This window comes from Antechinus flavipes, chromosome 2, assembly GCF_016432865.1.
Source record: "Antechinus flavipes isolate AdamAnt ecotype Samford, QLD, Australia chromosome 2, AdamAnt_v2, whole genome shotgun sequence".
Lineage (NCBI taxonomy): Eukaryota > Metazoa > Chordata > Mammalia > Dasyuromorphia > Dasyuridae > Antechinus > Antechinus flavipes.
In genome coordinates, this window is record NC_067399.1 from 176,866,757 (window position 1) to 176,892,786 (window position 26,030).

At 37.6% G+C, this 26,030-nt stretch overlaps 1 protein-coding gene across 2 annotated transcripts in view; it reads left to right on the plus strand.

The window, feature by feature from the left end:
- The window catches only part of GATA4 (GATA binding protein 4), a 106,064-nt gene that overhangs the window by 35,816 nt on the left and 44,218 nt on the right, over positions 1-26,030 (plus strand). For both annotated transcript variants that reach the window (XM_051975970.1, XM_051975968.1), the window contains exon 2: positions 3,480-4,718. In XM_051975970.1, coding sequence (XP_051831930.1) covers positions 4,064-4,718 — 655 coding nt within the window. In that variant the 5' untranslated portion in view covers positions 3,480-4,063. The remainder of the gene's footprint in view (positions 1-3,479; positions 4,719-26,030) is intronic.

Sequence of the window (26,030 nt, forward strand, 5' to 3'; positions counted from 1 at the left end):
ACATATGAATTTTTGTTGTTAAATGCACACGTAGACTTATGCAGACGTGTGCACCCTTTATCTATATAAGCTACTTACCTACCGAAACGCACCCTTGATGTGTCCAACCTATGCACAGCCATAATAAGCTCAAACCCTCCATAACGAAATATCACACACAAATGAGTGTCTTTGCCATTCGTGTGCTGATTAATTTTAACTGATATTGGTGGCTGCGAGGACATCTCGATAGCTTCAAATTTGACAGGATGCCGGTAAATGTTAGCTGCAAAGCTACACGTCCCCTTCTACTCCCTAGGTCTTTTCTACTTCCATAGCACCCTACTTGACAGCTAAGATAATGAGACACATGGAAAAAACAAAACAAACAAAACTAAGCCCCTCACACTCCTCGACCCCCCACCAATCTCCATAAAATTTCTCTTGGATGGAACTGGACAACTAGAGGTGGAGGATAAAAGGAATTTTCAAGCACATTAGCCTCCACTCATCTCCAGTTTCTGCTCTTGTGATTATCTGCTCTTATCCTTAACGTTATCTCCCTTGGCTTTGGGCGGGAGATTCACTCTGTTGGGGAGCTGAGGTGAAGCACTTCAGACTTTTAAAAGGCTGTGGTGGGGTTACTTCGTCTGGGTTCTAGGAAAGAGAGCAAGGGAGGAGAAACAAGCTTCTTCGCTCAGCATTTTATGTATTCCTACAGAAAGGATTAATTGGGATAGTATGTATGGGGGGAACGACTTCGAGACAAAAGAAGGCACCTATAACAGCTGGGATTACAGGGATACAGGATTCGAGTATCAGGGCTGTTTGCTTTCGTGTGTATTTGTGTAGATGGAAGCAGCTGTTTGTTTGTGCAAAACTGAATATGTGTGCATATGCCTGTGTGCTCTTGTGTTGAGTAAAGTCATTTCTAAGAGAGGAAAAGGAAGAGAAAGAAAGGAGAGTGGTAATGAGAAAGATCATGGGAACTTGTTTTTCAGTAAGTAGTAGAGATACTGTGAAATAAAAAGATTATTCTTATTGCTTTGGGCAAAATTTTAACCTCATCTTAAAACTAAGAGGGGATTCAGGGGTTCTAAACTTGAGGTCCCTAAATTTAAAAAAAAAAAAAGGATAAGAATTTTAAGGTAATTGGTTTCCTTTGTCATTTTATGTATTTCATTTTGTGCATTTAAAAATGTCATTCTGAGAAAAGTCCATAAGCTTCACCAGATTGCCAAAGGGTTCCACAATAAAAAAGGATTTAAAGCTTCTGGACAGAATTGTCTTTAAAGTGCTCTTCTACTCTAAATTTGTTATATTGGAGACTGGAGAAGGGGGTAAAGATGATAGAACAAATCATTTAATTCCTAGAGGAAGAAATGGTTTATTTTATCTTCTGAATTTAGAAGAAATGATTGCTTCAGACAATCAGAAAACGGGAGAGAAAACTGGAAATAGGGCCACTCTTCCTGCTTCCTGGACCAGACATGTTTCAGGCACTCTTTCCCCCCCCTGAATTTTGCTTTTTTTTCCCCTTCTATTTAGAGAGAAATATTTGTTTTGTTTGTCCTTAAAACAAATATTCCTCTCTAGATGAAATGAAGTAAAATGAAAACTAATTCCCACTTTCCCAACAGTGTTTGAAAAGCTTTTAGGTGTGGTTTCCCTCCCTGTGCCTATAGTTCCAATAATCCTCTATGAACCTGAGTAAGAATCGTTAAATAGAAAAGGTAAATACAAAGACCCCAGTCATTTTATCGAATTATGGAACTTCCATAAATTACATTCATATCATCATGTATAGGGAAATTGTGAGGAAAAGATCTTTGCTTTTTTGTTAATTATCCAAAACTTAAATTTAAAAACCTAATTTCTTTTAGCCCTGTTTATCATTAGTTGAATGTTTCTACAGAGTCGCTCAATAATTGAAGTCCTTGATTTAAAATGGACAACAATGTCCCAGTCTGAGAGAGCAAAAGAGGGGGTAACCACTTACACAGACCGAATCACGTATCCAACATAGCAGCTAAGTGCTTTAAAATCCATCTGCCCTCAAATTTATTCCCAGAGATTACTGAGTTCTCTCTTTCATTTTCAAAGTGGGGCAGGAGAGGGAGACACCAGCAGAACTTAGTATCTATCTTCTCAACAAAACTTCTTATACTTTGACACTCAAGAGATAGATAATTTGGGAAACAATAATGAATTGAAAAACTGCTTTAAAGGAAAACAATAAACAATCCAGATCAAGTGCTTGTAAGTTCCCAGTGCTACTCCATTTTTCTTAAACCTCAAATTATCTCTGCAAGCAAGTTTTAGAAAGCATTAGGACTTTGATGTCACAAACTCTATAGCCATATCTTAGAGTAAACTCATAATTATTTAAATAGAGCTTTATACGTATGTGCTTCCTAGGGTATAATAATATTACTACTAGTTTATATTTTTTAGAAAATCCATCATTGCACATAGAACGATAAATTCTTTCGGTTCCTATCCCTACTACAGTACTTATTCGCTTATTAAAAATAAACGAGGCTCTATATAGAGTGTTTTATTATTGGTTTGTGGAATTAAATAGTATCTATGTAATCTTGGGCAAGTCAGATTACCACTCTGGGCTCCAGTTTCATTATCTCTAAGGTCTGTCACAGCTGTACAATTCTACATAAATTGATATAAAGCAACAAACAAATTGGTGCTGCAAGATTAAATATTCCTGTATGTGGTCTTTGTAACCAGAAAAATTAACTGTACCCTTGGAAATTAATAATTCGAATCCCGGATCTTTCAGACCCTTCTAGTTCAAGTTCGAACCACAAACTTAAGTGTTAACACCACAAATCTCAGGAATCTAGTTTTTTAAATGCCTTTCTCCTCCTGTGTCGTATCATGGAGCCTTTCTTTAGTACGGGGGAGGAGAAGCTTTTGCATAGAGGCAGGCCGACAGAGGCCTGGGAGCTGGGAAAGAAAAATGACAGTTACTCCAAGAGTCTGGGTGCCCAGGGAATGTAGTCTGTCCCCCTCTAACGAAACTGTTAGAAGCCTAAACAACAGGAAGCTTACCATTACAGTTTTAGAGTGGGGTACGAATATGCCAGAAAAATAATTGCTTTTAATTAGAAAGATCAAATAATGGAGTCAAAACTAATAGCGCTATAAATCAGTGCAAAAATGATGTTCTTAGGTCGGACCGTTGCCCTTAGCAAGTTGATAGCAGCACGCCTGCCCGAGGGCCTGACCTCGAATACAATCCTTTAGATGCTCACATCCTAGATAGTGAAACCCGGAGGACTGGAGCTGGGCACAATAACAAGCCAAAAGCCATCTTTCCCGCGATTCTAGAATTTTGGGGTCCTGGTTTTAAAGTGGGAAATTGGGATGTTCGTTTTTTATTATTTCCATCTCTCTGTATTGCTTTGGGAGATCGGCGGAGGGGAAGAATAGTGCGCAAAGATGATGATTTTCCCCCTGCTTGTTTCTCCCTCTGATATTAGGAAAATCCTGTTGGCGGCAACGGTGAGAATACTAGGACATAGCCCAGGCATCTGCGTTGGACAAGAGTTGGGCAGAGGGGTGCTTCCGTTCCCACCGAAGACGGGAGAGTTACAATCCTTTGAGGTTAGAGGAACGGGCTCCAAAGACCCTATTCGGCACAACTGAAAAGATCTATCTACACTCCTTCCCACTTGTATTTTTTCGTCTCTTGGGTCCCTCCTTGGGGAGCAGAAACTCTCTTCTGGCTTCAAACTAGGAAAATCTTGAAGGTTCCTTCCTCGACCTATACACTATACCTACCTCAGACCCTCTTAGGTCCACTGTTGATATATCTTCAATTTGTTATTGAAAACCAATTGTAAAAAGGCACCCTAGTCCTAAACTGGATTTAAATTGTTTTTAAATCATACATTTTTTTAAAACTTTGATAACCTTAGTTTTTTGTTTTTGTTTTTTAATCATCATTCCTCCCCACTCGTTTTTGTGAGTTCTTTTTTTTTTTTTGGGGGGGGGGGGAAGATTGATCTTTGACACTCGGAAGAAAAAGAGGACTTGAATAGGGGAGCTTATAGACGTCACAGAAATGTACCAGAGCCTGGCCATGGCTAATCACGGCCCCCCTCCCGGGGCTTACGAGACCGGAGGGCCTGGAGCCTTCATGCATGGAGCTGGAGCCACCTCCTCCCCAGTCTACGTGCCCACTCCCCGAGTGCCGTCGTCCATGCTGGGTTTGTCATACCTGCAGGGTGGTGGATCCGGGGCAGCTGGGTCCGGACCAGGAGGGAGCAGTTCTAGTAGCAGCGCTGGGGCAGCCGCATCTGGGAGCGGACAGGCTGCGCAGCAGGGCAGCCCGGCTTGGAGCCAGCCTGGGCCCGAGGGCGCCACTTACACGCCCCCATCCGTGTCGCCCCGTTTCTCCTTCCCGGGAGCCACTGGCTCTCTGGCTGCTGCTGCTGCAGCAGCTGCAGCGCGGGAGGCAGCCGCTTACGGCACGAGCGGAGCTGGAGGCACAGCTGGCCTTGGAGGCCGCGAGCAATACGGGCGGCCCAGTTTTGGGGGCTCTTATTCCAGTCCTTACCCCGCCGCAGCCGCTGCAGCCGCCGCAGCCTACATGACAGCTGCAGATATGGGAGCATCTTGGGCCGCCGCCGCAGCAGCTTCCGCCGGACCCTTTGACGGGCCAGTGCTGCACAGCTTGCCAGGCCGGGCCAATCCAGCTACAAGACACCCCAATCTAGGTGAGTACGAAGTGATGGCGCCGTCAGCATTTTGACCCGCAAAATTTCCATTGTACCCATTCTACAAATAAGAGGTATTAAGAAGTCAAGGCTCATATTTCTCCCAGCTAGTGGGGGGAACTAGAATGGATCTAAAAATCGGTCTCCAATTTCTAATTGTATTTAGAAGGAAATTAAGGCCCTCCCTAACTTGATTCAACTCTGGAATCAAGATCTCAGGGAACCCAGTCCCATGTTCTACAAGGGTCGTGAGAAGAAGAGGAATGCCCACCAACTAGGTTTCCCAAAAGCTAATATTGACCGGGAGTCTAAGGAACATTTGGTATCTAAGGACTAAAAAGGAGAGCTGGAGGAGGAAGCTTCTTTTGGTGGGATGGAAGGGATGGTTTCTGAAACCCATAGAATTGAATTGTTTTGATTTTTTTCGGGAAGGGAAAGTTTGGGTTTTACCTTTGGAGAGGAATGGCTGACACATGAAGGCCATACATGAAAAGGAATATTTGACCATGTCATCTCTACATTCCCTTACCTTGAAATCCTAGGGAGCACATCTTCCCCGAGTAATTATATTTAAGGAAGGGGGTGAATGGGAAGTTTTTTGCGGGATTATTAAGAAAGTGCATAATTCTAAGGTCCTCAAACTTTTTAAATAGGAGGCCAGTTCACTGTCCCTCAGACTGTTGGAGGGCCGGACTATAGTAAAAACAAAAACTTTGTTTTGTGGGCCTTTAAATAAAGAAACTGCATAGCCCTGAGTGAGGGGGATAATCGTCCTCAGCGGCCGCATCTGGCCCGCGGGCCGTAGTTTGAGGACCCCTGCATGGTAAGACGTTTAAATTAAGAGGTCGGGACTTGAAGTAGGGAGATTGTTGGTTTAATCTAGGCCGACCTTTTATCTCAACCCATCCCAGTCCTACCTCCTACCCCCAACCCAGTGCCAACGGATAAGTTGCTTAATTTCATTAAGTATCAGTTTTCTCCTGTAAAATGGGCTATAACATGCCATAATAAAATTTTATTAAGCGTCTACTAAGATCCAACCCTGTGCCAATAGTATGTGAATTCGACTGAGCGTCTCCAAGGTCACTGCTGCCAACCCAGAGAGCCTTAGGAATGGTACAAAATTTGCTTTAAGAGAATTAAGGCTGGAGGCGGAGGGGAGGTTCCTTCTATCCAAGATGCTGGCAGACTTAGAAAGGCCAAAAGATTAATGCTTCTCATCTAACAAAATCCAGAGATGTGTAGAAACATTCCCGTTTATTGAAACACAGCACTTGAACTGTAGTGAAGCTAGTGTAGTAGTGAAGCTAATAACGGAACCTGAACTATGGTGGGAATTTTACCTGTCCCCCAACCCTCATCCACACTTGTACAGCAGTGGTTGGCTGCCACGGTGGTTTTCCGGACTTTCTTTCCATTGTTCTTGCCTCCCAGACTGGACCTTGGAAATTTTGGCGCGGGCCTACCGGACGTCTTGTTCCGCCATTTGGTGAGGGGCGGGGAGGTGAGATTGGCCAAGTTGCCTGGCAAGTCCGTGTGGCAGCTGCTTTTCCTGCCCTCGAATTAACATGGACTTGTGGGGAAAACGCCCTAGGAAAGAAGGGAAATCAGTTTAAGAACTGTATGCTAAAACCACAGTCCCTGAGGGCGTTAAACTTTAAGTCCCAATCTGGGCTATTTTTGTATTAAGTCATTGTGCTCATGTTAATTACTATGATCTAGAGAAAGGCCTGCCCTCCTTCTCTGCCTTAGTTTACCCTAGAGAAGATAAGAGTACATTTATGGTGTCAAACACAAATCGAAACGGGAGCCACTAAGCCGCATATAAGGATCCCTGCAGACAACATGTTGACTTAATCATACATTAACATTGTGTTCTATTGTATTTTTATTTATTTTGTTAAATATTTGCTACTTACATTTTAATCCGGTTCGGGTCAAACTCGGGAGTGTCTTATATGTCTAGAGTAGATGATAAGGGGCTGTATTACTTGCTGTGCCATCAAAATAGTTCACATTTCCACACCGCCTTTTACCTTCCACCTGTCCCCAAAATAATAGTCCATTAAAAAAAAAGTATTATCCACCTTCTAAAGATGAAAAAAGTGAAGTGCATTGGGGTAAAATGACACTTCAATTAAAGGGTTAGGAAATATTAAGAGCTGAAATTGGAACGCAGGGAGATGTGGTAGTGGCTAGTTTAGTCTTTAAAAGGCAGGAGCTGAAAGAATAGTAAGTGGCTAAATGAATACTATATTTAAACCTGAAAAACAAAAACAAAAAACGCCCCCGAGATTAATTTATTTGTTGAACAGTCTCGACCCGAAAATCTAGTATCTTACAATCTTTTGCTCTGCAGGTTAAAGAGGGGGAAGGAATGAGTGGGAGAGGAATAACCGTTTTAAAATGGAGGTGTCCATGAGAATTGATATTTGAGCCTACCAAACATTTATACTACTCTGTTTCGTAAATATAATTTCTTCGAATACGAGGTTGTACATTTAGTAACCGAAAACTTTTCAGTTTCTCCCTTGCTCTACCCAACTTTCGCTGTCGCTTTTTGACGCACTAAAACCTCAGAATGAAAGCCTGTGAATTGCCTTGGGGCTTCCTTTTAATTCGCTTTTTTCTTTTGTTTGAGATTAGGGTAGGGAAAAAAAGGCCCTCTGGCCTGGAAAAGGACTTTAGCAACTCAGTTCAAGTGAGATTGGCCAAAATCTCGGCTCTGGCAGTGGCAGGGGAGGTTCTGATGAGTAAGAAAGCTCAAGATCAGACTTTCTGGGGTAGGAAGAGGTAGTGACTTTGAAACTCGAATTCCCTGTCTAGGAACTAAACAAGATTTTGGATTTGGTCCTTCCAGTCCCGAATGAGAGGAAAGAGCCCTTGTTGTACCTCTCACAGCTTTATTTGGAAAAATGGATTATACGGGTAATGTCGGTAAATCCGCAGGTTTGGTAAATGGATTAGAAATTTAAGAGTTTCTGGTCTGGTATGGTGGCTGGGTTGAAGCTTTCCTAATCTCTTCCCTCTATATTCTGTCCACTGTATGAGGATAGATTCCCTTCCCAACTGTCACTTCCTCCTTACCCATTGTGTAAGCAGCTTTCTTCTAGCAGATGAGATTTGAAATAGGAACTAAAACTTCGTGCGGTCCTCAATTAACACATGGGTAGAGAGAACAATGTAATTTCTACTCGAAACCGCTTGTTATTCTTGGGTAGATACAATCTTAACCCTGAGAGCTAGTAGGTCCAGAGTGAGAGGAAATACTACTTCCCGCACTCTTTTTTTTTTTCTTTTAAATCTTAATTTCAAGCCCATTTTAGGAGTTAGACTGTAACTACTATAGAGAAAATCCAAACTCTGTGACTCTTAGAGCTAATTGAGATCTGCAAAAGCGCCTAAAGTTTCAGCCAGTGATCAAGTGGTATTGTTCACTACTTGCGTCTAGGTCCATATTATTAAGTGGAAGACACGATCACGTATGAGAAATGCTGAAGTAACATTTCCCAACAATTGCTTTTGGAATTTATGATCCATTCTTAGGGATTTCCCCTTGATATATGAAGTTGGTACTATTTTTCAGGCTATAACAGTATATTCTACACAAGTACACTTTTAAGGATACCCAGTTAAGTGCCCTCATACTGAATTGGTATACCTGTTTTGAAAAGCAAATAAAGATTACCTTCCGCCCCCATTTTTTCTTTTTTACGCATGAGTGTTATCTTTTTGTTTGATGCAATGCACTATCTTGAACACATGCAAAAAGATATCTGTTAAATTTAAAACCCTATCCATTGGATAGATCATGGACATTGTTGGAATTTCCATGTCATGAAATAAAACTTGTTAGCCTTCTGTGAATAAGTTGGAATAAATACTATAGTTAGTGTTACTATGACATCATTTGGTACTTGTTACTGGCGACCTTCCATTACTATTTCTTTTTAGATAGATGTTCTGACTTCTTACTGAACTGTAAAGCAAGGATTGGATCTTAAAACTCTTGATATTTTCAACCTACTTCAAGTGCCTTGCAAATATCAAATGCTCAATAAATGGTTGTTGACAAATATTTCAAAATAAAAGTAGATTTAAAGGACTTTGGGTTTCAGCAGCTATATTGCTTCACTATAAAACTACTGTTTTAAAAATTTATTTATTACCTTTACATAATAATAGTCATGATTTAATTTGATTAGACAGTAATGTTTATTATTCTATGTCACAGTAGCTCCATAGCCATAGAGTAAGGAAGACCTGGGTTCAAGGTTTGCCTTTGCTATATATTATCTTTGGGATTGGGCAAATGTTATAGCCTCTCAGTATCCGCAAACAGCTCTCTAAGATTGCAAATTACAAATGAATTACTAACCTTCATTGATGGAGGAGTTTCCACACAGTAATGAAATAACAACACCAAAACAAAGACAAAGACAAAAATCATCTTCTTGGTCTCCTGATCATAGGTTAAACATGAAAAGTAAAAACAAAAACATAAAGAGAGAGAGAGAAAGCAACAGATCAGTTAGTATTACCATCATTCTGTTCTATCCTACATTTAAAAGTTTACAAAGTACTTTATAAAACAGTATCCTCATTTGATCTTTAGTGTCAATCACCTTTATTTTGAAAGAGATGAGACAATTCTTATCCACACATATGATGGGGGAAGAAGTTGTGTACCATTACATATAATATGCCAGTGTAGTTGTGTATGAGATTAAAATCTGACCTAATTTTTTTAAAGTTGAAAATCAGCAGGGATAATTATAAAATCCTTCATTTATGCTGGTAAGACACATATACTCCAGCATTAAATATGAGATGGAAGACAGCTGATACTTCTAAAATCATGGAAGCTTTATTGAGATCTAGTGTCCAGATTAAGGAAGTGGTTTGGTAATGATCTCCTTCTACCCAATCAGTTCTAGGCGCCAAATTTTAAAATATAAATTGATAAACTGAAGAGCTTCTCGGGGTGAGTGAGCTGGACGAAAAAGGCACTACAAATTATGTCTTATTAGGAATGCTTGGCCTGGAAAAGAGACTATGTCAGAGAGGTGTGAGGAAGGATTATGAGAAGGAAAGAGAAAACAATCTCTGCTTTGACATACTTAAAGAGTTGGGAAAAGGACTAAACAAAATATGTAATATCAGAAAGCAAAATTGAGGGCAACAAGTGAAAATTGTTAGAAACATATTTTAATTTAATGTGAGGAAGACTTTTAATCCTACCCTATTATTTAACTTGTTGCCTCACAAAGTCCTCAGAAAAGTTCTGAGTTTCAGCTGGCTTAATATCTTTGAGAGACAAGAGAAGCCTGCATTGAGAAGTAGATTGAATTAAAATGATTCAATGCCTGAATTTACCGGGGGAAATTATTTTCCCCGAGGCAATTGGGGTTAAGTGACTTGCCCAGGGTAACACAATTAGTAAGTGTCTGAGGTCAAATTTGAATTCAGATCCTCCTGATTTTAGGGCTCCTGCTCTCCATAGCTCCACCTAGCTGCCCCCCGCCCCAGCTTAATATAATAGATGTGTAAAAAACACCTTTTAAAATGCTTTATAAGATGTGTTTTATAAAAATACATTTTCAAAAAAATTTATGGGATAGTAAAAATGGGATATAAATACTTTATTACCTTTGGAGAGAGTGGTTAAAATAAATTGTAGAATTACTATCAATATGTTGTGCAATGTAAGTATTCCAATGAAATAAGACTTGAGTATAAGGAAATATAACATCCAACCTTCCAAGGATCCCAGAGAATTGTAGAAACATTTAAAGTGCCCATTAAATTGATCATATGTCATAGTATATTTGTGTAATCAAGTCAGACTCTGTCTTACTTAGGTGGCAGTCATGAAGATCTTAGTTCAAATGCAGCCCTAGACACTTACTAGCTATGTGATCCTGGGCAAGTCATTTAATTTGTCTCAATTTCCTCTACTGTAAAATGGGGACAATAATAGCACCTACCTCCCAGAATTGTTGTGAAGATCAAATGAGATAATATCTGTAAACCACTTGCCACAAACCACTTGACACAAAGAAGATACATAGTAAATCCTTGTTTCCTTCCTTCCTTCCTTGATCATTTGAAAGAAGCTTAATTTGACTAACAAAGGGCTAGTTCATATTGGTAATTTGTCCATTATTTTAGATTAAATCTCTCAAACATAATAGAGCCATAGGATTTAAGAACTGGAAAGAACTTTAAGGCTTATCTGATCCAACTTCCTCACTTTACGTATAGATAAAGGCTCTGAAAGTTAGAAATGACATTTGCAGCTTTCCATAGCTTTAGGGAATTGCTGCTCTTACGGGAAGCCTATTCAGATGGTGTATCCTTACATCTGCAAATCAACCAAAAGCAGCTCTTTTCTTTAATTCCTTTCTTATCAGGGTTATCTCAAATCAATCCCATCTTCCCGGTATTTTCTTTTATTACTCCCAGTCTAAGATGAGTTTTCCCACTTAGGAGAATTGACAAGATTGATTTATTTTATTATGAGTGTAGTTAGTTAGAAAATAATGTGAGAGCAACTCAGCAATTTGCAAGGGTTAAAGGAAAATTTTTCCTTATGCAATTTATATCCTAATTTCAAGTTACTTTGCTTAGTGCTTAAAGGCATCAGTCTTCAATTCTTGTAAAATATGGAAGAATAGGATTACCTTTCTCAGTTTGATGTATTGTGATGAACTCAAAAGATTTGCTTCCCATATATGCCTAGTTTAAACTTTAATGTGGAAAGATAATCTCTGGTGAGTTTTTTTTAAGCTTAAAAAATTATTTCTTTGAATTTTATAGGCAAGTGTACTGAGGAAAAAACAAAACAAAACATTTTGTATACGAACCAGCTATCTGGGAACTTTTCTTTTCTCTTGGAGCTGAGCCATACATACCCTTTTCTCATTTCCTTTAGTTATCCTAAACTTTTAGATTCTCTGCCTAGTCTTTCTTAATAAAAGAGAAATGGTCTAGAAGACTAATTGTTTATTACTTGGCTTTTGAAGGTTGTTGTTTTTTTAATCCATCAGAGGATTCTTTTATTTACCAGAGGCTTAATCTTAATGTATCAGATTCTGGGATCTAGCAATCCTTATCTTGATTTTAAGGTAAAATTTGAAAATAGCTATGTTATTAATTAACATGGCTTTATTAATTTAATATTTTCAAAGGTAATATTTTGTTGTAAGTGCAATGATTTTGTTTTTTTGTTAGAAGCAGGGCAAAGCTTTACCAGACCTTTTCAGTTTTCTCCACCCAACCCAGCTTCTATTATTTTCGTGGTGCACAGGGGGCATAATAGAGGAGTTGACATACCTACTCACTACACTTAAAACCATTCCACTTCTGTTGATTGGAATCTTTGCAAATGATTTGCCTAGGCCAAGGGCACAAAAGGAACTGAAAGGTATTTTCTGACCATAACTTATATGAGAATTAGACTGAAGAGACCTAAAAGACAGAGAAAATAGCATAAAAGGTAAGTATAAAAAGGCACGAAGGTTTCTCAAGTCATGTGACTGTGATGGAAAGAACTACTAGGAGAGGTTGCTAAGAGCTAAATAAACTAAAAAAACTGGCAGATCTCTTTTCTTGAATGTATATGGTAGCCAGAGATCATGAGATGGTAGTAAAAAGCAGAAAAAGTTGGAGGGGAGGATACCCTGCAAAGGAGCAATCAAGGCTTCCAATAAAGAGCAGGGACAGAGAAAATGGAACAAGGGACTTGGCTTCATGGTCCTAATGACATCATCTGATAACATGGTTCTGCAGTATTAAAAGTGTGAGTGACCTTGTAGACCTTTGTGTGTGCTCTAGCCACATGTGCTGAATGCCTTCTACTTTGAGAGGATTCAGAGATATGGAACACTCTGTGCTCTGAAAGGTATATTCTGATATTACGATATTAAGGTATATTCTGTCTAGGAAAAGGTCACTAATATAACAGAATAATGACACTAAAAGTATCATATCCAGGGCTTTGTGAATTGTACAGATAGGAAAGATCATCAATTTTCCAAAGTGGGGGGGGAGGGGAGAGTCACCTTAAAGTGATGGTAATTAAAGGAAGCTTCTGGAAGATGGAATTGATTGGATCTGGATTCTGAAGAGATAATTAGATAAGGGAAGAATAAGGGAAATACTAAAGGGAAGAAGAACAACAGGGAAGCAGGGAAAGGGGAGATCATGCCCATTATGTTGAAATTTTCTTCTGTAAGGGGAGAAATTATGGTCATTTTGAAAATATGGGCCTTCCCTAATCTCCAATCTCAACTCATTGACCTAGGATTGTTCCCTCCTGCAGTGACTAAGCAAGCTCAAATATTTTTTATTGTTACTGATTTATTCCTTCTCTAAGCAGTTTATAGTAGAAGCAGCATGCTAGAGTGGTAAAAGATACATATTCTGCATTCTTTATGAGGGCAGAAATCTAAAAACCGAATCTGCCAGAATTTACCTTTACTATTCTATGATGCTGTGATCACTTAATATATGTCTGACAATAATTATAATGCCTTGGTAAGAAATGGGAAAGCTTGCTTAGTAAATAGAATGATAGATTTGGAGCTATTTTTTTTGTTTGTTTTATTTTGTTTTTTAATTAAAGCTAATTTTATTTACAAAACATATGCATGGGTAATTTTTCAATATTGACTCTTGCAAAACCTTTTGTTCCAAATTTTCCTCCCCTTCTTCCTACCTCCTCCCCTAGATGGCAGGTAGTTATGTTAAAATATATGTTAAATCCAATATAAGTATACATATTTATACAGTTATCTTGCTGAACATGAAAAATTGGATCAAGAAGGAAGAAAAAAAACTGAGAAAGAAAACAAAATGCAAGCAAACAACAACAGAGTGAGAATGCTATGTTGTGGTTCACATTCAGTTCCCACAGTCCTCTCTCTGAGTGTAGATGGCTCTCTTCATCACTGAAAAAGTGGAACTGGTTTGAATCACCTTATTGTTGAAAAGAGCCACATGTATCAGAATTGATTGTTGTGTAGTCCTGTTGTTACATGTACAATGATCTCTTGGTTCTGCTCATTTCACTTAGTATCAGTTCATGTAAGTCTCTCCAGGACTCTCTGAAATCATCCTTCTGATCGTTTCTTACTGAACAATAATATTCCATATCACTCATATATCATAATTTATTTAGCCATTCTCCAATTGATGGACATCCATCCAGTTTCTAGTTTCTAGTCACTACAAAAAGGGTTGCCACAAACATTTTTGCACATGTGGCTCCCTTTTCCTCCTTTAAGATCTCTTTGGGATACAAGCTCAGTAGAAACACAGCTGGATCAGAAGGTGTGCACAATTTGATAACTTTTTGAGCATAGTTCCAAACTGCTCTCCAGAATGGCTGGATCCGTTCACAGTTCCACCAACAATGTATCAGTGTCCCAGTTTTCCCACATTCCCTCCAACATTGGTCATTATCTTTTTCTGTCATTAGCCAGTCTGACAGGTATGTGGTAGTATCCCAGAGTTTTCTTAATTTTCATTTCTCTGATGAATAGTGATTTGGAGCACCTTTTCATATGACTACAAATAGTTTAAATTTCTTCATCTGAAAATTGCCTGTTCATATCCTTAGACCATTTATCAATTGGAGAATAAGCCTTTGACACGACACACTTTCTCCTCCCTGGCATCCTCTTCTAGATTTTCACTCTCTCTTAGATCTTCTACATATCCGACTGCTCCTTCTCTGTCTCCTTGACTGGATCTTCATCAAGATCAACTTACAGGTTTCTGTCCTGAGTTCTCTTCTAGACTGACTCATTGGTAATCTCACAAGCTCCTGTGAATTTAATTACATTCTCTCTGCTAATGATTTTCATATCTACTTATCCTTCCCTAATCTCTATTGATTCCAATCTTGCATCTATAATTGCCTTTCAGATATCTTGAACTGGATGTTCAAGTAAAAGAAAAAAAATTTTTTTTGATAAGGCAATTGGGGTTAAATGACTTGCCCAGGATGGTACAGCTACTAAGTTTCTGAGGCTGGATTTAAACTCAGGTACCCCTAAGACCAGAACTGGTGCCGTTTAGCTACCCCAATTGAGTCATCTTAAACTCAATATGTCCAAAACTGAATTGATTATTTTTCCACTATTTATCATCCTCATAAATTCCCTGTTATTATTGAGAAAAAACGCATCCAGTCTACAAGATTTCCCACCTAGGTATCATTCTGGATTCTGTCTCTCACTTTACATCCAATCTATTGGCAAGAATTTTTAATGTCACCTTTGCAACATCTATCCTGTACTCCCCCTTCTCTCTGTCACTACTAACACTCTGGTGAGGGTCCTCATCACTTCATGTCTGGACTTTTGCAATAGTCTGCTGGTTCTGTCTTCTTGAAATCTCTCTCCACTCCATTCCCACTCTCTGTTTTGTCAACAAGTTGATTTTCCTAAAGCATGTGGTTGACTATGTTTCCTCCCTGCTCAATAAACCCTAGTGACTCCCTATTGCCTCCACGATCAAACACAAAATGCTCTGGTGTTTAAAGCCCTTCACAACCTATTACCCTTTTATCTTTTCAGTCTTCTTACACCTTACTTCTGAACAAATATTCTTCAATACAGTGATACTGGCCTTGCTGTTCCCCCCAAAAGACACTATCTCTCTGCTCCCAGTATTTCCCAATCCTATCCTTCATACCTTGAATGTTCTCTATCCTTATCTTCACAGGCAAGCTTCCCCAGATTCTTTTAAGTCCCAATTAAAATCTCATTTTCTATAGGAAGACTTTCTCTTTACTTCTGAATTCTGGTGCTTTAAAAAAATTATTTCCTATTTTAAAAAATATATCTTGTTGTACATATTTGTTGTCTCCCCTATTAGATTGTGAGTTTCTTGAGGACAGGGACTCTCTTTTGCCTCTTTGTGTATCCCTAGGACAAGCACAGTTGCCTGGCATAGAGTAGATGCTTAATGAATGTTTATTTGACTATTTAGCTAGTTGGGATTGTTCATTCCATTCACAGAAGATATGTTTGATGCTTTATTATGTTGAGTTATTTAATGAAATAATCTCCATTAAAATAATTCCCCAGGGATGCTCATTCATTGGGAAATGGCTGAACAAGTTGTGGTATATGAATATAGTGGAATACAATTGTGTTATAAGAAACAGTGTGCTGGCATATTTCAAAAAAATCTGAAAAGATTTGTATGAACAGATGGTGAGGGAAATCATCAGAACCAGGAGAAGCTTGTATATGATAACAGCAACATTATGCAATGATCAACTATGGATGAATTGGCTATTCTCAGCAATACAATTCTCAGATAATTCCAAAGTACTCCTGATAGAAAATGCTGTCTATATCCAGAGAAAGAATTGATGGAATTCGAATTCAGAGCAAAGCATACTTATTTTCACTTTATTATTATTTTTTTTAGTGTTCCTCTTCTCCCTTATCTCCCCCTCCTCTCTTCTCTCCCCTCCCCTCTCCTCCCCCCCCCCCTCGCCTTCTTCTTCTTCTTTTACAATATGACTTGATATAGAAATGTTTTACTCATGTCATTTGTAAGGGACGTAAAAATACCTTATATTGCAAAAAACTGAAATGTAATGAATTGCAAAAGATGCCTAGAGTTTTGGCTTTTATTGCTTAGTCGAAGCAGGCCACACCTAGGGACAGATAGTCCCATTTGATCTTGAATTATGAAATCTGACAATGTGCCAAAGTAGTGGATATGGATATGAGAGTGTCAAGTTCCAACCCGCTAAGGAAGTTGCAGGTGAGATGGTGGTATTCATGCATTTAGAATAAAAATAATGTAAGTAAAGGTTATAAAATTTTTATACATCTAAGGATGTTCCATCTTTTCCTCCTCAGTACACTTTGTTTTCTTGTTTGTTCTTGGCAGCTAGGTGGCACAGTAGATAGAACACCTGACCTAGAATCAGGGAGATCTGTCATCAAATAAAGCCTCAGAAACTTACTAACTTTCGAACCTTGATCAGGAAACTGTCTGCTTCAGTTTCTTTATCAATAAAATGGGAATAATAATAGCACATATTTCCCAGAATCATTGAGAAGATTAAATGATAATATTTATAAATCCATTTACAAATCATAAAGTGTTTTATTCATTCATTCATTTCCCCCTTCTTTGTTCCTTTAAAACATACCTTTCGTTCTATCTTTAGTTTTATTTCTTTCACCTTATTTCAACTTGGAATTTACTAGCTAGGTTTCTTTCTTAAGCACGGTGCTTTAAACCCAAATCACTCTCATTGATTGGTCATTGTTTGAACCTCTTTGGTTCGGGAGTGAATGTAAATAGTAAGTTGTTTCTTTTTTGGCCAGAAACCCTAAGGGCCTTCCTCTCCCAAAATGATATAGATATAAATATATATTGACTATATAAGAGAAGCCATTTTCCTCAAATCTTATCTAGTCTTAATTACTGATTGGGCATTGACTCAATCAAATTGAGATCTGTTAAAGGCCTTAGCTTAAAAAGACTAAGGTCTCTACTGCATTCAGGGCCCTCACCAGTCATCAAGATCTATATTTGGCCACTGAACTCAGTTGGCCCTGGAGGAGAAAGTGAGGTTGGTGACTTTGAACAGCCCTCCTTCACTTCAATCTAATTCTCCTGCATGTCATAGCATCATCTCCCTGATGCCATCCATGGTCCTCATCGAGAACAAAGAACAAACAACAACAAGCAATAACAATACTATTGATTCTTTTGGCTATAGCTTTAAAGTACAACTTTTTTAAGTTGCCAACCATAAAATTATGGTTCATCCTGACTTAAAATTAAGGTGAATTCCTTTGCCACTTCTTTAGCCATGGCTTGTAAGAACAGATATTGATCAGAATCCAACTGATTCTCAATTTAGCAAATGTTAATTCATAAACATGACCTGTGTATGGAGTACAATTTAATTTTTTTAAAGTTATCTTTCTGTTTATAATATGCTTGTAATACTATAATGTTTGTCATATCAACTAAATGGCGTTTTGCTGAAGATCTCAGTATATAAACATTCTATCTTTTAGAAGGTGCTAGAAGGCTTGATGAAAAGATTAAGGGTTATGATATCCTTTGAAGATAAACCAGGAGAAACCACCAATATAAACAAAGCAAAAAAGAACATCAAAACAGTTCATCAGTGGAGGCTTTTTTCCTTTTGTTTTTGGCAATTGGTCCTTTAGTTCTATCTATTATAGCATAGATAGAATTAAAAAAAAATACTATGTAATCAAATTAAGCCAGAATGTTCAGCTTCTTATCTGAAAGAAGGGAATTTGGCTTTTTGGTATTCAGCACGTTGGGGGAGTGAAAATCAACTTGACATTGTAAAAGGGAGGGAAAAAACAGACAAGCTACTACATCCATTGAGGAAATAAATTTTTTTAAAAGACATCTTTGAAAGTGAGATAGAAGACTTTTAATCTATTTCATTTGTACTGTTTATTTATTGATCATATATTGTATGCATAGTCCAGTAGTAGAGGGTCATTGTACTTTAGGGCTAGGCCTTATATTCTCAAAATGTATTCCATTCTTGAAAATACCTTCTTTTTCTTTTTTCTTGTTCTTTTTTTTCCCATGCTAACCTCCATTTCTACCTCTAGAAATTCAGTCAAACTTTATCACCCCTATTCAAAACTGATCGATAGCAACTGGTGAGCAGGTTAATTATAATCGCAGAATAAACGCTGAAGTCTCAAAGTTCATCCACTTTTGCAATGTTTCAAAACTCCAGAGGGGACAATGCCAAGAGACGCTCATTGATCCATTCAGGGCAGGTGTGGGAGTCTGAACCAGGGGCATACAATCTGATGTGATTCAAGACTGCTGAATTTGGTTTCTTATCTGCAGCTTTTCCTATCTTATAATGTCTGTCATTTCAGATAAAAAGTCCAATCAATTGAGTTGGAAAAATAGCAAGTTACATTTTCTTCTGATAAAAGTTTTGTAGTTGCTGCTTTATCGGATTGAGTTGGAATTGTATGTGTTTCTGTCAAGGTCTGAATTGACCTTTTCAGATATTTTATCAGTTATTAGAGAAAAAAAAATTCTTTTTCTTCCTAGAGAAGAGTGACTTGACTTCCAGGCTCATAAATCAAGCCAAGTAAAAGAGTCAGTAATACAGATTACCCCCCAGTGAATGAAGTAGTATGGGAACAGAAAAAAATTAGCTTCTATCATAAATAGAGCAAGGAAGTAAGTGCCCTTGAAAATGCTACCTTCCTAATTTTAAAGACAAAATTCAAGAATTTAATTCAATTCAACTGCATTTATTAAGTACTTACTATTTATTAAGAAAAATGCTAAATGATGGTGAGAAAAAGACAAGAATGAAATCAAATGGTCCCTGTCCTCAACAACCTATATTTTACTAAGGCTGGATGGGGGAAGGAAAGCTCAAGAAATACAGATGATTAAATTAAAATCTATCTAAAACAAATTTTGGAGGTGGGAAGGAGGGCCCAGACAATTTTTTGCTTAGCGATGGGGAAGTAGGGATTCTGCAAATACATCATGTGGAAATGACCCTTGAGCAGACCTTGAAGGCAAGATAGGAGTTGTAGAAGATATGCATGAACAAGGGGTGCAATTTCAGGCATAGAGGACAGTGTATGTTTGTAAAAGCCCAGGAAGTAGGAGATAGAAGACTAAATTTTCATTGAAAACAATGCAATATTCAGTATTTAAGTAATCCTTTATAGATATAGTACTGTGTCCCCACTCACAACTGGACATAGGGTTTAGTTTGAAACAGAATCGAAATGTTAAATATATCACATAATAGATGTTATATATAAGAGAGCTGGAAGAAACCTTAGAATTTATCTAGTTCAGAGGCTCTAATCTATTATGTAAGACTGATGAAACCTATAGATCCCTTTACAAAAGAGTGGGTTGTTTTTTAATTATTGATTGAAAGAAATGCCTATTACTATTAGAAGTTAAGGTAAGAAAATAATTTTCCCCATTCAAGTTCATGGACCCACTGGGGATTAAAAATCCCTGCTCTCCTCACAGTCATTGGGAAGTGGGTATGACAAGCTGGTGGAGCTGAATAGACATCAGTTCAATGCTTATTTTTCAGATATGAATGCCTAGATTTAATTTATCATGGAGAAGTCCTTCCTCTCTTATGTATAAGTTCACTTACACATAAAGTAAGGACTTGGGAGAGAGGATCTCTAAGTTTCAGTCTAGCTCAAAAATTCTATGATTTAATGAAATAACAAAATACAGTTTCAGTAGTTCATCTAAAACCTTTAGAAATAATGTAAAGCTCTCATTTTTGTTTTTCTTCCCAGGTTATTTTTACCTTTCTAAATCCAATTTTTCTTGTACAACAAGAGAACTATATAAATATGTACACATATATTGTATTTGAGATATGTATTTGAGACTGCCTGCCATCGAGGGGGTGGCGGGAAGGAAGGGAAAAGTTGGAACAGAAGTGATTGCAAGGATCAATGTTGAAAAATTACCCATGCATATGTTAAAAAAAAAAAAAAAACCCTCAACTTGGGATGGTTTTGTTGGTGGTCCTCACCTGAAAATGAATAAGATATTTCAGATAAGGAATTCACTTTGGCAATTCAATTTTCCAAACAGAATAAAATAACCAGTCTATCTTTTTTGACAGACGTGACTAAAGACACTTGAGGCTAAATAACAGTTGCTAATAATAATGATGATAATTGTTATAAATATAATACTAATAGCTAGAACTTATATATCCCTTTAAGATAAGCAAGATGTTTTACATATATTCTCTCTTCTAGTCTCAGTTCATTGCTGAAGTTACCTTGTTTCCTGTCTAGTCACCAAGCCAAAATGGTTTAAAGTATAGATTTATACCTTTATTAGAATTGTATTATAAGGTGTAAGGACAAGAATGATCACAGTAAAACAGCATTAGGTTTGGACTTTACTTGGGTACCAGTTCTACTCTTCACCACGTGTGTGAGACATTTAATCTTTAAGTAGTTGGAAAATGAGGAGATTATATTAGATGATTTCTGGGGAATCCCTTCTACGTCTAACTTCTGTCAATCCAACTGTTTCATTTTACAAACGGGAAACTGTGATCCGCTCCTTGCTATATATTTGACCTTGGGCAAATCACTTAACCCCTATAAATTTCTATTTCCTCATCTGAGGATGTTGGGATTGTATTAAATACCCTAAAGTCCCTTCTGGTTCTAAGTTTATGAACTGATGAGGAATAGAATTTGTTCAAAGGATGACAAGTAGCAAGCTAAGGATTAAGACCCAAATCTTGTAATTCAAAAGCCAACACCACAGGGCTACTAAGTGATTTGCCCAGGTCAGACAACTAACATTTGTTACATGGGAAATGTATTATTTGTTACTGTGTTATGTATGGGAGATGAAGGGAAGTGAAACTGGTACAGACCTACAAGACCTAGGGAATTTTCCACAAGGAAACTGGTTCAAATAAGCAACTGATCTACTCTGCAATTTAGTCTGAGGAGGAGGGAGTCACAGAGAAATTGAATTACTTGCCTAGATAAATTAAGTAAGTTATCAGAGGCTGGATTTGAACTCAGGTCATCGTGACTCTGAAACTAGTTGTGTATCCTTATGCCATTTAATTTGACCTTTAGAGCCAGTTGAGGGAACAAGGTACAAGGAGGAGCAGAGCATTTCATGGTTTGCTAGGGCTGTTATTTTACTGGTTTTCTTCACAGTTCATTAATAGAGTATGAGAAAGTCTAGTGCATGTCTTTTCACAAAATGTTTTGACCAGTTCAGAGCAAGCTGAATCAAGGATATAAAACTGGAAAATTCATACTTTCTATGAAAGTCAATAGCAGTAAGTTTAGAGCACTCTGTAAAATCACTGACCCTGGGAAACTTCCAAACTTGAACCTATTTTCCTTAAGGAGCTTTTGTGTACAAATGGAGAATGTCCCTCCCAGCTTCAACTGGGAAGATTGTTATATTTCTGTACTTATTCTTTTAAAAAATGGTTATTTTATTTCCCTACAATTACATTTATAACAACATTTGGGTTTTTTAAACTGTTGGATTTCCAAATTCTATCCTTCTCCTCTTTTCCCCCCTGAAATAAGCAATTTGATAAAGATTATACATGTGCAATCATATAAAACATTTTCATATTATTCATTTTTGTGCAAGAAGACTGGAAATGGAAAAAAGGAAGGGAAAAATAACATGTTTCAGTCCGCATTGAGACTATATCATTCTTTCTCTGAAGATGGGTAGCATTTCATCATAAGGTCTTTGGAATTGTATTAGATCATTATATTGCTAAGAATAGCTAAATGATTCAGTCATTCACCATACAATATTATTGTTATCCTGGTTCCGCTTGCTTCACTTTGCATCAGCTGGTGTATGTCTTTCCAGGTTTTTCTGATGTACTTTCTCTTATGCCATCTTAGTAAATATTATTTTCTAAAAGCTATTTAATTCTGATTGACTAATAAATAATTAATGGACAGTGCACCAGATGGGGGCTCTGTAGCAATAGTCCTAGACAATCTCAACCCCACAGAATTATCCTTAGAACTCTGGAAGAAATTGTTATCCTTTCTCTTGGTCCCTAGGCTGCCAGTGTGAATGACAAATAGCCCTGAAAGGAGTGCTAAAATATACTTTTCTTTAGTGCTTTAGGATTTATGAAGCACTTTCCTCATAACAACCTTTGAGATAAGTAAGAATGAATATGAATTAGACCTTAGACCTGATTAGATTTAGTTTCAAGTAGTACCTCAGACACATATTGGCTATGATTGCAGACAATTTGTTAACTACTTAAAACGTATTTAAATTTTAAATTTAGATTTTTTTTTAAGATTTCTTAGATTAAATTTAGATTTTAAAAAATCTAAGACTCTAAATTGCAGAGGACATTTCACTTTGCTTTAGTAGAGATAGTCTTTTCAACTGCAAGTTCCTGCCTAATATTATTGAAATCACAGACTCAGTCCCTAATCTTTTTTCTGCCTTTCACAGATAAATTGAAGTCAATAAACATTTATTAAGCATTTATTAAATTTTAGGCATTATGCTAAGCCCTAAGGCTTACACAAATTAAACAAATATCACAACTATGAAAAAGGCAGTCCCTGTCCTCAAGGACGTTACAATTTAATGAGGAAAGACAACACATAAAAGGAATGTGAAAAGGAGCTGGAAGCCTCTGGTAGCTGTTGAAATCAGGTATTTTTAGAGTAATGCAACAATTGAGAAATGAAGAGATGTCTGAGCTAAGCTCCTTCCTTAAAAGCTTTGGAAGTGGAAGTTCATAGCTCCAACCTCCAATCAGAGAGAAATAAGTAGTATATAAATATATACTATATAGAAAAGTAGTGAATAAGTGGAGTACCAAGGCTGATAGATTTTCTCAATAGAGCTTCTGGGGGCATGAGGAGGAATCCCAAAATAGTGCAGTCACTTAAAAAATGAGAAAAAAATAGATTTGTATTATATTAAAACTGGAAGGTACCTGGAAACCAAAGTTAAGAGAAGTTGTGAGTATTAATAATAATTATGAGGATGATTGTGCTATCATTCATTAACTATACCTTCTTCAGGGTAAAAAGTAACATGATATAGTAGGTATTGTCTGGGTAACTGACTATATGACTCTAGATAAGTCACTTGACCTCTCAGTATCCTCAGGAAATTTTCTAAAATGATAAAATATAAAATAATTGTTGATCCAAATTAGTATGGAAGGGAGAAATGTTCCCCTGTTAGAATGTCCCACATAATTAAGTCATACAAATGGACAAAAGAAAATGTATGTCTTTGAAGAGACAAAGAGTAAAGCTATTTTTGCCCCCACAAAGATTATATTCTCCCCGAACAGTAAAAAATAACTGCACTTTATGGTATTCAAAAATAGATTTGAAGAGGGAGAATGTGGAACAGCCAGTTTGAACCGTGAAAGAGTCTGGAGATGGAGAGTTGAATACCTCTTCCTACATTTTCAGCCTTCAACTACTTCCTTTTGAATACTGAGATGCAGTTAACACTGGCCTCCTTGCTGTTCCATATCACACTCCATCTCCCATTCTGAATATTTTCCCTGGCTCTCCCCCACTGCTTCCTATGTCATCTTTGTCTCCTATCTGAATTCTCTGGCTTCTTTCAGATCCCAACTAACCTACCCCCTCTCCCTTTTTGTAAGAGGCCTTTCCCATTCCTTCCTAATCTTAGTGTTCCCTCCAGATTACTTCCAACTGATCCTGTATATATCTTGTATGTATGCAAATATATACAAGATGTGTTTGTACATTGTCTTCCCTGTTTGATTTTGAGCTCCTCAAGCAGGGATTGGGTTGTTGTTGTTGTCATCATTACCTTTCTTTGCAACTCTAATGTCTTATTACGGTATCTGGTACATGGGAGATGCTTGATTAAATGCTAACAGACTGGTTGATTGGAATAGGTAGAGCACCAGACCTGAAGTCAGGGGAATCTGAATTAAAATCCAGCCTCACTTGACACTTACTAGTTGTATGTCTCTGGGTAAGCCACTTAATTTCCTTGTCTTGAAAAAAAAGTTAGGTGGGGGTGTATACGATATAAGAAGTCTTGACAGGTAGGAAAGGATTAGGCTGTAAAAGACTTTAAAAAATAAATTGTATTTTATATGTTTTATCATGGAAATTACAATAGGGAGCTACTGAAATTAGTGAGGACTACTCTATAATAAAATTCAGTGACTCCCTATTGTAACCTCCAGGATCAATGTCAGACTTGTGCTTTAGGAAAACAGTTAGGTAGTTGTGGATGGATTTGAGTAGGATGAGACCTGAGGGAGGGAAACCAACTGAAGAATATTACAATAATCTAGGCATGCAGTGATGAGGGTTTATACCAGTATTGTGGCTATGTGAATAGGGAGAAGGGGTATTTATAAGAGATATTGTGAAGGCATCAAGATTTTCATTTCCTTTGATTTTCCCATTCTCCATCCCCATTTTACTTACCTCTATGATTGTTTTTTGCAAAAGATGGATTTTTTTGTTCATTCTTTCTTGAAGCAGACTTCCTCCCTTTTCTCCCCCCTTTCCCCTTGCTTTTCCTTTTAAAATCCACCTGCAATCCTTCTTCAGAGGGGCCTGAACTCGAAAGGGAATTTTGTATACATCTGTGGCTGCCTCTCAACTCTCATCATAACAAACCAAGTTAAAAACCTCTGTTGCTTCACAGAAACAAACTCTCCCCTCAAGGGCTGTTTAAATGATGTAAGTATCTTACTGTTCTATGAGAATAGCCTTTTTTTTTTTTTTTTTTTTTTTTTTTGGCTAAAGCATTGCTTTTTCTCAGAATTGACAAGACACTTTCCTTTGGGGGGATGTTGATATTAAGTTTCCCACTCTTATGTAAACACTCCTTTTAGGCTTAGGTAAGTAATAGGAACTATGTCCTCCAAGGCAAACAAGGTGAAAGGGAAGGGATAGCTTAGGAAAGGAGCAAGGAAAGAAAGAGGATGATTAAAAGAAGATAGAAGCTAATTCATACATTCTATAACAGTAGTGCAATCAATGATCTTGATCTGTTTTGAGCAATGTACTTCCTCTGGAAGAGTCTCATTTGGACTTTTGCTCATAAAGAAGTTAGTCAATAAATAGTTATTAAGTACATATTATGTGCCAGGTACTGTACTAAGTAAGAGATAATTAATTGTTAGAAGCTTTGAACAGGGTTTTGGTTAAAGAAGAGACTGGAACTGTGGGATAAGAAAAATCAAGGGATTTGGACTAGAGGATATCTGAAGTCCCTTTCAGATGGTAATCTAAAGTTATAGGATTACAGTCCTATAACTAGATCCATAATTTCAGGGAACAAGTGGGAATTTACCAGTCAGCTGAGTGTAAGAGCCATCAAATTGGGACCAACTAGCATGATTGGTGTTTTATTGGTCTCCACAAGGGAATGTGATAGTTAACCCTTTAGTTCTCCACTACTGCTCTTGCCCCAAGGTATTGAAATATTAGAGCTAATTATCTCCTTTCCATCAGTTGTCCTGACTCTAGCACCTACGCTGTCTCCCCTTCAAGTTGAGAGTTGAGAGAGGACATATACACACATTTAAGCAGATGGAGGATTTCCAATCACCAAGATGTTGTCTCAAGAGCAAAGCTTGGTCCTCTCCCGTCCCATAAGCCTAGTTTTAGAAGATGGGCAAGATCACAAGAGACCATAAAGCAAGGGACCTAATAGGGTGATGAGATGGAGAATGTTCAGAGATGGACAACTAGGATGTTGAAGGACATTGAG